This window comes from Coenobita brevimanus, chromosome 96 (genome assembly GCF_032717465.1).
Source record: "Coenobita brevimanus isolate Jiangsu-jjx chromosome 96, ASM3271746v2, whole genome shotgun sequence".
In the NCBI taxonomy this organism is placed as follows: Eukaryota; Metazoa; Arthropoda; class Malacostraca; order Decapoda; family Coenobitidae; genus Coenobita; species Coenobita brevimanus.
Window position 1 is genome coordinate 23,732,440 of NC_137049.1, and position 12,212 is coordinate 23,744,651.

At 41.0% G+C, this 12,212-nt stretch overlaps 1 protein-coding gene across 1 annotated transcript in view; it reads left to right on the forward strand.

Moving 5' to 3' along the window:
- The first annotated feature begins 1,531 nt into the window (after nt 1–1,531).
- The window catches only part of LOC145413373 (zinc-regulated GTPase metalloprotein activator 1-like), a 62,048-nt gene continuing 51,367 nt past the window's right edge, over nt 1,532–12,212 (forward strand). Inside the window, exons 1-3 of the mRNA XM_080283052.1 lie at nt 1,532–1,620; nt 3,263–3,488; nt 4,767–4,863. Of these exons, the coding sequence (XP_080139178.1) occupies nt 3,272–3,488; nt 4,767–4,863 (314 nt within the window). The 5' untranslated portion in view covers nt 1,532–1,620; nt 3,263–3,271. The remainder of the gene's footprint in view (nt 1,621–3,262; nt 3,489–4,766; nt 4,864–12,212) is intronic.

Genomic DNA, 12,212 nt, shown 5'->3' on the forward strand with positions numbered 1-12,212 from the left:
AGTGGCATGGGAGCGATCTGCTTGTAAACTCCCCTTCCAGCCACAAACAGAGAAAGAGAGAGAGAGAGAGAGAGAGAGACCGTGAATATTATTTGATAATATACATGCATATAGATACTACGGACAGAATAGACAGACAGATGAATAGAGAAACAGACAGACACAGATGGATAGGCAGACATGGTCAAATACCGGTAGACATAGACAGACAGATAGTTTGAGTTGCTATACAAACTCCTGAGTCGGTGAACATAATTATGGGCTGCCTGAATGTTAACCAGCTGGAAGAGGGGAAACATTCAACAATTATATTCCCCCCTCTGGCCTGTTCACGCATTGACAGATTTCCTCCATGAACACATTTTTTCTCCCTTAGACCCATATTCCCCCAATGATCCATGTCTCCCATAGATATATTCCCTTGGACCTAGTCAACAATATAAAGCTTTTACTCAGGAACCTATCCTACTTTCTAAAATTATTTTACTCAGGGACCTATTTAACTGTGAAGTGTTTAACTCAAAGAACTATCTTGCCCTCTCATACCGTTTTACTCAGGGACCTATCTTACCCTCTCATACTGTTTTACTCAGGGACCTATCTTACCCTCTCATACTGTTTTACTCAAGGACCTATCATACCATCTCATACTGTTTTACTCAGGAACCTATCTTACCCTCTCATACTGTTTTACTCAGGTCCCTACTTAATTAACTCATGAGGCTGTTTTGCTCATGGACCTATCTTGCCTTCTGAAACTATTTTCCTCATGGACCTACTGTATTATTTTTGTCTATGGAGATTTTTTCATGTGGACCTCTTCTTGGGCTCATTTCCCAAGGGTTATATCCTCTGTGAACCTACTTCTACCATATACCTAGTCACTCCAGGGACCTAATCTCCAAGGACTTATTTTTTCCCCTATCCACCCACCCTGTCAGCTAGCCTACACACCCCATCCTATTTACTGCCCACCCACCCACATTCATCTCACCAAATTCCAACCCATGCCATTTACCCACCCAACCAGCCTCGTCTGCCTGCCCTCCAGCCCCACCAACCCCACCCCACTCCACTCCATTCCTCCCACCAACCCAACCACCCCACCTACTGCGCCCCAGTTCACCCATCACGCTCACTCTGCTTACCTCAGCCACCCCGTTCACCCTGCCCCCTCCACTCACCCATCCACCGCGCCTCACCAACCCCTTCTATCCCGCCAACCGTACCTTGTCCATTAATCCACTCACCTAGCTCATTCTGCCCACCGCACTTATCCGTCCACTAACCTACCCACCCGGCCATCAATATGCACCTTGGAAGTTTACAGACTGAGCGAGAGAGAGAGGGATGCTTTTACTGTAGCCTATAAAAACAAAAGTACTGAAATTAGGCGCTTGAACTTCTATAAAACATATTTATCCATAGAAAGTTGGTTTTCTCTCACGGATAATAAAAAAACGTTTTCTATAACAACACATGTGGCTGTCAGAACGTAAACAACACTGCAAATTCGACCTAACGTTAGCAAATATTTTTCGTTGACAGATTCCTCGGTCTCATCAACGTACATATAGTGATCTCATTGTACCAGGACATTGACTGAACCAAGAACGATAAGTACGTGATTTTTATTTTCCAGGCACATGTAGAAGTGTGAGCCTATTTTTAATGCTTTAGGGTCCACACTATTCTTCTGTGGTTACATGAAAAGCAGTATAGATGAGGTTTGTTTGCTTGTGTGTCTTTACATTTGTTTTTGGCAGGAAGCGACTCTAACATTGTCTGATCTCAAAAATAAGTGCCTGTTATGCTTCTAACCTAGGGGTATCTTGATTAAAAACCAATATGCTTGTAGACCTACCAGTAAAGGTATAAAGATCATGCAAGTTCATGACCTGTACCATTGGCAAAATATAAGTTTAGCCTGTTTGGTCAAAGTAGAGATTGATAATATCGCTTTTTTTTTTTTTCTGCATTAATTCCAATATTAAAATAAAAAGGTCTCTAGTAGCCTTTGCAGTGCAAGCAGAGTTTATGGTAGGCTTGTAACTTAAGTGAATTATTGGTTGCTCCTGTATTACCATAGAACCTTTCAGTGCCATACCAGACTCTGTGATGCATAAACTGTTCCCAGCACCAGAGGTCTTAACTCTGATAACCATATGGAAATACAAATTTTTATGAAAATGTAGGAGTGCTCCCATTCTTAAAAAATATTTTTTTGCCACTATTATTGCCAAATTATCATAGTCATGGCTTTAAAAAGTTGTGAAAATGTTTAATTTTGTAGCTGCTAATTATACTTCATCAGTTTTAGACATAGACAGTGGCAAGTGGTTGCCAACAATGTTGGGCTTTCAGGTCGATTCAACTCCAGGTTCAGTTTGTCACCAGTCACTTTTTCCCTACTAGGCTAACCTGCCCTAACATAATCCAGCCTATCCTAATAGTCTGACCCTAACCTAGTTTAATTTAACCTACCCTAACCTAATGTAACAACCTACTCTAATTTAACCAGGCGACTTGGCAACAAATGAATTCCGTGCCCAAATTGATTTGTTGTCCCCAATTGGATGCTACTACTGGTGTTAAACAGTATGTCTATCTGTCTGTTGCCAGACACCTTAATCTCGTAAGGGGTGGCCACAAACAAATCGCCTCCTTGTTGCCCTGTCCAACGCCATTTCACTGTTAAACAAACCTAACCATATTACAGTACGGTACTTTTAGTATCATTTGTTATTTGTATGGAATTTGAATGTCAGATGAGTTACACAATTATGATTCTAACGTCAAAATTTTCACTATTCGTTGATGGGGGGTCTCCTATGTTTTATCCCAGTCTTTCAATGTGGGATGAGACCTTGGCCTTCAGAGCTGAGCTGGGATTTGTTTTAGGAATACATTGCAACTCTGTTCACTTTTGAATAGTACCCAGTTCAGTACCTAACTATTTCTAAAGTATCAGTATTATAAAGTTTGTAGATTAGCACATTGCAAATACTGTAATCAGTGATTATTTCAGTTATTTCTTAAATCTAAACTGGTAAGCCTATTAAAGCTCGAGTAATTTGTCAAATTTGCATAAAAGATTGCCTTTAAAAATGATGAGGTGTTGCAGACTGTTAGATGCTCATCTCTTCAGTCTACAGTATACAGTAGGTACAGCTGCTTGTTACTTTTTCTGTGCCCTTCTGTATTTGCTCTAAGATATTTGCTCTGTGTTAATAACAATGCTGATCCAGCAATTGGCCAGCAGACAACAGTGATGTTGGATGATGGTCAGGCGACAATGCTGGTAGAGGCAGGACCAGATGATGATGATGATGAGGCCCCTGAGCTGGTGGAGGCCCCAGAACTTCCCCGTGTCCCTGTGACCATTCTGTCAGGGTACCTTGGAGCTGGCAAGACCACTCTCCTTAACTATATCCTCACACAGCAACATAACAAGAAGATTGCAGTCATTCTCAATGAATTTGGTGAAGGTGAGAAAGTGACTTACAGTATTGTCTTTCAGTTGAGTTTCATCTGGGCAATCAAGACACCCAATTATATTGCTGTTCATTACTTATACTGTAGCTTGAGCAATTCATCATGCTGCCATGTTGCCTTTATTTTCTTATTTAATTATTCCATAAAAAATGACTGAGACACTTTTAAGTAGTATTCTGAAGTACAACTTTTCTGCTTAATGCTCAAAATAAGCACTGTGACTGTAAAGCCGTTGCTACAACATATTTCGGTTAACCCTCAGAGGACAGTTAGGACACTTAGGATTTTGTTCTGGGAATCACTGGATAGTATTTTTCTTTCATGTAAAGGAATAAGAAATGATCCTTTTAAGGGAGCAGACATTTCTTTCTAGCACTGTTTAAAAGCAGAAATGTACATGGACAGGTTCACATTTTTGTAGAACATTTGATAGATGAAAAATTAGGATAACAAGAGTTGCAACCCAGAGATGGAGTGAGAAGAAGTGTAGGAAGAAAACCAGATGAAGGAACAAAGTCTATAAATATGATGAGTAGAGGTGGAACAGGCTGGCATTCAGCACTGTATGTAGGGAAAGTTTGGAGAGACCTCTGTCCTGTAGTCCATCCATCCATCATCAAATCCTATGTCGCCCCATGAGGAGCGTAGGAAACTGGGGCTAGGCAAGTTGATCCTGACGTTTAAGATGAGAGTGACCAGCCTCACTCATCCCTGAGTGGCATTTACATGAGCAGTAAACCCTAACTACCCCCTGGATATAAACTTACACAGGCTCAGTCCGATTGGAATGCCTTAATTACCCACGGAACCACCAGCACCATAATTTGCTTATATGGTTACCGTACCACCCAGTGTAGTAAATAGTTTCCTGGTGTACGGGAAACCATTTGGCTTGTCACTCAGTGTAGAGTCACCCACAGGCAGAAGGAAGAGGAAAGAATGAAGGAAAGAAAGACAGAAGGAGTGTAAAGTCTGTAGTAGACTGATAAAATCTGATGGTTATGATAATGAAATCAAAAGCCTTTGAGGTCTTAGGAGCAGTATTTTGTTGGTAAGTGAAATTATTTTATATTATGAAGCTCTTTGTTATATAGATTATTGTATAATGAAGAATGTTATTGTACAGTGTCATGTTAAAATATGTAAAGAACCTCCAGTTCTGGTACTACGAAGAAATGTTTGTTTCATGGTAAAGTATGACATGGACCTTGACTGCCAACAGTCTGAATAAACATAAAATGCTGTTGACTGATCTATCACATTATTCGCAGGGAGCTCCATTGAGAAGAGTCTAAATGTGGGCCATGCAGGTGAACTGTATGAGGAGTGGTTGGAGCTGAGAAATGGATGCCTTTGCTGCTCTGTAAAGTTAGTTAACTGCATGTTTACTTTTGTGTTCACTTTAGTTAAATGCAAAATTTACAGTACCTGCAGAACTTTTCACTGTTTGACATTTTGAGAAATTCTCTTCGGCACACAGACATTGATGTGGCATAATATTAGTATGAAAAATGGAGTGTAAGAGCATTTCTATGTATGTGTTTTTCACAGATTTAGCCTGTGATTCACCACCTGAATTTTGGATTGTTAGGCCATGAACTCCTTAAGAAATGCAGGAAGTGTACTGCATTATGAAGAATAGGCTGATACTGGGAGATGGGTGGAAGCAGGTAAAAAGGCTGTTTATGTTGGTTTGATATTATTATGCCAGTGAGTGTAAGGTAAGCACAATAGAGTTCATTATGCCCAAGTTATGCTTGCTGTAAATACTGGTTTGCTGCATACTAAAAATTCTTTGAAAGTTGCTTGTAATCTTTTGTTATGTGGGATGCAAGTACAGTACTTTCAGTGCCATATCATGAGAATCAGTGGCAGTGCCATATGCCCCTTATTGGAGCAGTGAATCATACTAAAACTATCAAGGTCTGTTTTTGGGGAGCCAGTCCAGGTATTTAATGACGAAAAAGTTGTTTTGTTGCTTTCGTTGTTGGCTTATACTAGCACGTAAAGAGTTTGTGAAAGTGGAGCCAGGATTCTGGGGGCTTCACAAGTGAGTGAATTGGAGTGTAGCTCCTTCAGTTGAACAACCTTTAAAATCTCATTCTGTCAAGCTTTTTCTGGCTCTCTGGACCTTACCTCAGCCCACCTTGGGGTAGGAAAGGTCTGGATGATGATGATGATTATGTGGAAGTGCTGGCAGAGAAATTGCACTCAAATACTGTTGATAATGGCAGCTATGACACAACAGATATAAAGTTGTTACGAAAGTGACCTGTTGTTTTGAGGAAAAAGCATATAATTAGAGTGTACCATCTCACTTGTGACATTGTTTTTATCGTAAACTGTCCAAAGGAAACATGACAGTGGCGTTGGGTGCTCTGGGAGGTGGAGACTGCATGCTGAAGCTTTTGGGTGTTCATGAGTCTTTACATCTGTGTGCTTTGCAGCATCGGGACCCATACTACTAGGGGATGTGCTTGACAATGATGAAACTTATGTTAGTGACAAGCCTGCCGAGGATTGACTGAGTTAGCCACATTTACAAAGGCTTCTGAGATTTACTGAAAGGCTGTCTGGAACTTAACATTCCACCTGTGGTGGTCAAAATGCCTGAATATGTTGTCCATTAGTTCTCAAAGTTGAATTTCCCCTATTGAGAGCAGAGTGAAGTGGTTGTTGGAAATATATAAGAAGGCATGGATGAGTGAAACTGTGCCAGCAGAGTGGAAGAAGGCTGTGATTGTACCCTTGTACAAAAATAAAGATGAGCAAAGTGAGTGCAAGAATTATCGTGGCATAAGTTTGTTGAGTGTTTAAGGGAAGGTGTATGGAAGAGTTATTGTAAAGAAAGTAAGAGAGATATCAGAAGTCCTGGTGAGTGATGAACAGGGTGGCTTTAGGAGTGGCAAAGGATGTGTGGATCAAATATTTGCAGTAAGACAGACATTGGAGAAGGCATGTGAGAACGTCTGTGAGGCGTTTATGGCATTCGTGGATCTGGAAAAAGCTTACAACAAAGTAGACAGAGAAGGATTGTGGAAGATTTTTCGTATGTATGGTGTAGATGGTGAGCTGCTAGGTGCCATCATGAGTTTTTATGATGGTATGGTGGTACCATTCATTACGGAGGTTATTCTCTCGGGCATTGAAGCATACTTTCCTTTCTCATATCCTTTGACTAATGCAAGAAAGCCTTGGTTTAATCACGCTTGTTCTAATGCTGTCCGCAACAAGGAGAGGGCCTACAAAAGGTACCGGAGCCAACCCACCCCTGAATCACATCATCTTTACGTTTCTGCCCGGAATCGTGCTAAGTCTGTTCTTCGCTCTACTAAAAATAATTTCATCCGTACTAAATGCTCTCAACTCTCCAACTCGAATTCTTCCTGCTCCTTCTGGCACCTTGCCAAAAATCTTTCTAACGACTTTACCTCATCATCCTTCCCTCCTCTTTTCTACTCTGATGGTTCTGTAGCTATTTCTTCTACTGATAAAGCAGATCTCTTTGCACAGACTTTCTCCTCCAATTCCACCTTAGACGATTCCGGTGCTGTTCCTCCATCTCTTCCCCCCTCTGACTTCCTCATGGCTGACATTAAAATTTCTTCAGTTGATGTATTTTCTGCCATTACTGGCCTCAGTACTAACAAGGCATATGGGCCTGATGGGGTCCTTCCTGTTGTTCTCAAGAACTGTGCTTCTGTGCTTACACCCTGCCTAGGCAAACTCTTTCGCCTTTGTCTGTCAACTTGTACCTTTCCTTCTTGCTGGAAGTTTGCTCTCATTCAGCCAGTCCCAAAGAAGGGTGACCACTCCCAACCCTCCAACTATGGTCCAATTGCTTTAACGTCTTGTATTTCAAAAGTTTTTGAGTCAATTCTCAATAGAAAAATTTTAAGGCATCTTTCCTATCACAACCTTCTTTCCGATCGTCAGTACGGGTTCCGTCAGGGACGCTCCACTGGCGATCTTCTCACCTACCTTTCAGACTCCTGGTCATCCTCCTTTCGGGACTTTGGCGAAAGCTTTGCCATTGCACTTGACATCTCAAAGGCTTTCGATCGAGCCTGGCATAAATCTTTAATTTCCAAACTGCCCTCCTACGGTTTCTATCCTTCTATCTGTGCCTTCATCGCTAGCTTCCTTTCTGGTCGTTCTATAGCCGCTGTTGTAGACGGCCATCATTCTTCTCCTAGATCTATCAACAGTGGTGTTCCTCAGGGCTCTGTCCTATCACCTGCTCTCTTCCTTTTATTCATCAATGATCTTCTAAGCTGTACATCTAACCCTATCCACTCATACGCTGATGACTCCACCCTTCACCTTTCCATTCGGTTCCCGCAACGCCCATCTCAACAGTTACTTCAACAAACAAGGGATGAGGCTATGGGACACCTAATGTCTGACTTGGCTCGTATCTCTGACTGGGGTAAAAATAATTTGGTTGTTTTTAATGCATCTAAGACTCAGTTCTTACACCTATCAACCCGACAAAATCTTCCACAGGTATACCCACTAATGTTTAATAATATTCAGCTTAATCCTGCATCATCCTTGAACATACTTGGGTTTTCATTTACTCGGGGCTTATCTTGGAAAGATCATATTACATCTCTTGTAAAATCTGCTTCCAAGAGATTGGGTGTGCTAAGCCGACTCCGCTCTTTCTTTACCCCTGCACAATTGTTGACTCTATACAGGGGTTTTATCCACCCCCTGTGTGAAGTACAACTCTCATGTGTGGGGAGGCTCCCCACATACAGCTCTACTCGATAGGGTGGAATCAAAGGCTTTTCGTCTCATTAACTCTCCTCCTCTTACTGACTCCCTTCAACCTCTGTCTCTTCGCCGCACTGTTGCATCTTTATCTCTTTTCTATCGCTACTTTAATGGTCACTGCTCCTCTGAACTGTCTGCTTGCATTCCTCCACCTCTACGACGGGCCCGTAGCACCCGTCTGGCAGCAAACTCTCATCCCTTTTCTGTCCAACTCTCTAATGCAAGAGTTAACCGTTACTCCCAGTCTTTCATGTATGCAACAGGTCAGCTCTGGAACTGTCTCCCTCTGTCTGTATTTCCTGCAGCCTATGATCTCCAGTCTTTCAAAAGCAGTGTGTCCAGGCATCAGATCTTGAATTTGGCTCTCTATTGTATTTTGTTTTTCTCTTGGAGGGAACTGTTACTGCGGGCTCATGGCCTTTGGTTCCTTCTTCCTCGCATTAAAAAAAAAAAAAAAAAAAAAAAAAAAAACTGGCAGTTTGGGTGGGGCACGAACCTCTGTACAGTGTTGTTACGTTTTCCATACCCGCAATGCCTCTCTCTCTCTCTGTCTTGGGGGGAGATGTGCATCACCCTAGGGAATTTTGTTTCTTTTATGTTTTTTTTTTTTTTTTTTTAAATAACAGAACGGAGGAAGGAAAAACAAATGGAGAAAAAAAATAATCCATACACCAGATTACTGGTGTCCTCTGTTCATAAAATATCTGTAACAGTTAGACTTGAACAGTTGTAGGTTGAAATTTGGAGGAAAACAACTCTGGGGAAGCGAGTTCCAGAGAGATGCAGTTCGGGGAATGAAAGAATTCTGATAGGCAGAAGTTCTGCAATATGGTTGAGTGACATTCCAGTCATGAGCGCTACCAGATGCCCGTGTAGCACGAGGGAAGGCATGGAGAGGTGGCACCATGGACGCAACTTCATCTGAGCATTTGCCAAAAAAATATCTGTAAAATAATGCAAGGGAGGCAACATTCCTTCTTACTTGCAGGGGAGGTAGTTTATATGTAATGGCAGGGTTGTTAATGATTCTAACAGCTTTATTCTGAATTTTGTCTAGTTGTCTTAATGCAACCTCTCCACAACCATTCCACAAGGGTGAGCAATATTCAAGCTGAGAGCGCACATGACTCTTATAAATTATAGCTAACTGCTCATCGGCGAAGAAGTTACGGACTCTGTACAATAATCCAAGTTTCTTTGAGGCGGTTTTAGCAAGTGATCTGACATGAGAGGTCCAGCTGAGGGCACTGTTAAGTGAGACACCAAGAATTTCAATACTTTTGGAGATGGGAACATTAGTAGCACTGAAGGTAATGTACGAATCTGGCAATATCTGTCTATTAGTAAACTGTATATATTTAGTTTTACTAGCATTAAAAGAGACAAGGTTGTTTTGTCCCCATTCACTGATTGTAGATAGATCTTGATTTATGGAGATAGCTGTATTGAGCCGAGAGGTAGAGATATTAGACTTTGTAAATGGATGTCTGAGTGTGAATGAACTATGTAGTGTTGAGTCATCTGCATATGAGTGAATGGGATTGTGAGTGACAGATAAGAGATCATTAATATGAACCAGAAATAGGGTTGGCACCAGAACTGATCCCTGCGGCACGCCGGCGTTAATTGAGTGGAAATTCGAATATACATCATCTACTTTTACTCTTATTTTCCTGTCACTAAGATAAGAAGAAATCAAAGGAACAAAAGATGTTAGTCCATAGCAAGGGAGTTTGGACAGCAGGGAACGGTGCCATACTCTGTCGAAAGCTTTAGAGATATCAAGAGCTACTGCATGAGTTTCTCCAAAAAGATCAATTGATTGATGGATGGTATGAGTTAAGAGATTGAGTATGTCAATGGTGGATCTTTCGTGGCGAAAACCATATTGTCTATCATTAATTAAGTTGTTGGATTCAAGATGTTTAACAATATGCTTATTAATTAAAGTTTCAAATACCTTACCAAGAGAAGATGTGATAGCTATTGGTCTGTAATTGGAGGGGTCAGACGAACTTCCTTTCTTCGGAACTGGGTGGATATTGGCTTCTTTCCATGAATTTGGGAATAAAGACGTACGTATGCATAGTCTGAATAATTTAGCTAGGACAGAGGCAAGTTCAGGGGAACACTTTTTCAAAACAATTGGCGGAATTCCATCTGGACCTGGAGCTTTGTTGGTAGGTAAATTGTCTAGGATGGATTTTACAAATCTTGTCTGTATTTTAAGTGGGGCAATGTGTCTTATAAACTTGTGCTTTCATTTCTTTATTTTGTTTTTTATTATATTATTGTTTTACATATGGCGCCAGATGACCTCGGTGTTGCGGCGCCTTGATTTGTTTTCATTGAATCATTCTCGCCCTCCTTCCTTCCCTCCCTTCATCTTTCCCTCAGCTTGACAATGCACTCAACACTGCCCCTGGCCTGCCTTCTCTCTTTCTCTCTCTCTCTCTCCTGGGGGGAGATGTGCATCACCCTTGGGAATTTTGTTTCTTTTATGAGTGACATAAATTTGTGCTTTCATTTCTTTATTTTGTTTTTATTATATCTAATTATATTTCAAAATATTATTGTTTTACATATGGCGCCAGATGACCTCACTATTGTGGCACCATGATTTGTTTCATTCAATCACTCTATCCCTCCTTCGTCCCCTCCTTTCCTCCATCTCTCACTCAGCTGCACTCAACACTGCCCCTGATCTGCCTTCCCCCCCCCCCTCTCTCTCTCTCTCTCTCCTCTGTGGTATTTTAGGATACATTTTGGTTATTTTCTTTTACGTTATAATGTACATATTGTAAATTTGACTTTATTTCCACACCACCCAGGAGGTAAAAGTCTTGGTGCATTTTTTTTAAAGTGTCCCCAAACAGGCCTAGGATAGAGGAAGCTCTGGCCAGGTGGGACTGGGTGTGTGTGAGTGTTGCCACGTACGAGGGTTTAATGTATTATTATTTTTTTTTAATAAGAAATTGACATATTTTTACTTATATTCCTGCACATTATCTTATAATCATAATTGTGACATTATTACCAACCCCAGAAATATGGTAACAGCCAATAAAAGTGACTACTTTTTTTTTAAGCAACACTGTAAAATATTTATGCCACATTTCTGTATTGCCATATAAATATTTTACACATAATATGTTTACTGTTCTTTCGTATATTATAATACACACGTTACCATTATATTCTTATGTGTTTATCTTATTGTGATGCCTATTACATATATCAGAGCTGTTCACATAGCGGGTATGGAACACGTGGCAACACTGTACAGAGGTTCGTGCCCCACCCAAACCGCCACTTAAGAGTGGTACCACCATAGTGAAGCATGTGTATGGGTAAATGGGCATCTAAGTGAGTGGTTCACGATCGGTGTGGGCGTGTGGCAAGGTTGTGTGATGTCCCCATGGTTGTTCAAAATATACATGGATGGGGTCATGAGAGAAGTTAAAACATGAGTAATGGAGTGATGGATGGAATATTTCAAATTTGTTGTATGCTGATGATGCAGTACTACTTGCAAATACTAGCCAAGAGCTTGGTAGACTAGTGCAGAGTTTTGCTGATGTCTGTAAGTGTTGTGCCTTAAAAGTAAATGTAGAAAAGAGGAAAGTGATAGTTATTAAGAGAGAAGGTGACTCCCAGTGTGATGTTACAGTGAATGGAGAGAGACTGGAATTTGTGAGTTCAAATACTTGGGTACAGTGATAGAAAAAGAGGAAAATGTGCAGAAGAAGTGAAAAAGTAGAGTGACATAAGGAAGGAAAGTAGCTGGTGCATTGAAGACCTTGATAAGAAACAGAGTCTTGAGTGTTGCAGCAGCGCGAAGCTTACGTGAAGGAATGTTAGTGCCAACACTAACATACGGATGTGAGCCTACGGTGTGGCATGAAAATGAAAAGTCAAGAGTGAGAGCAGTGGAGATG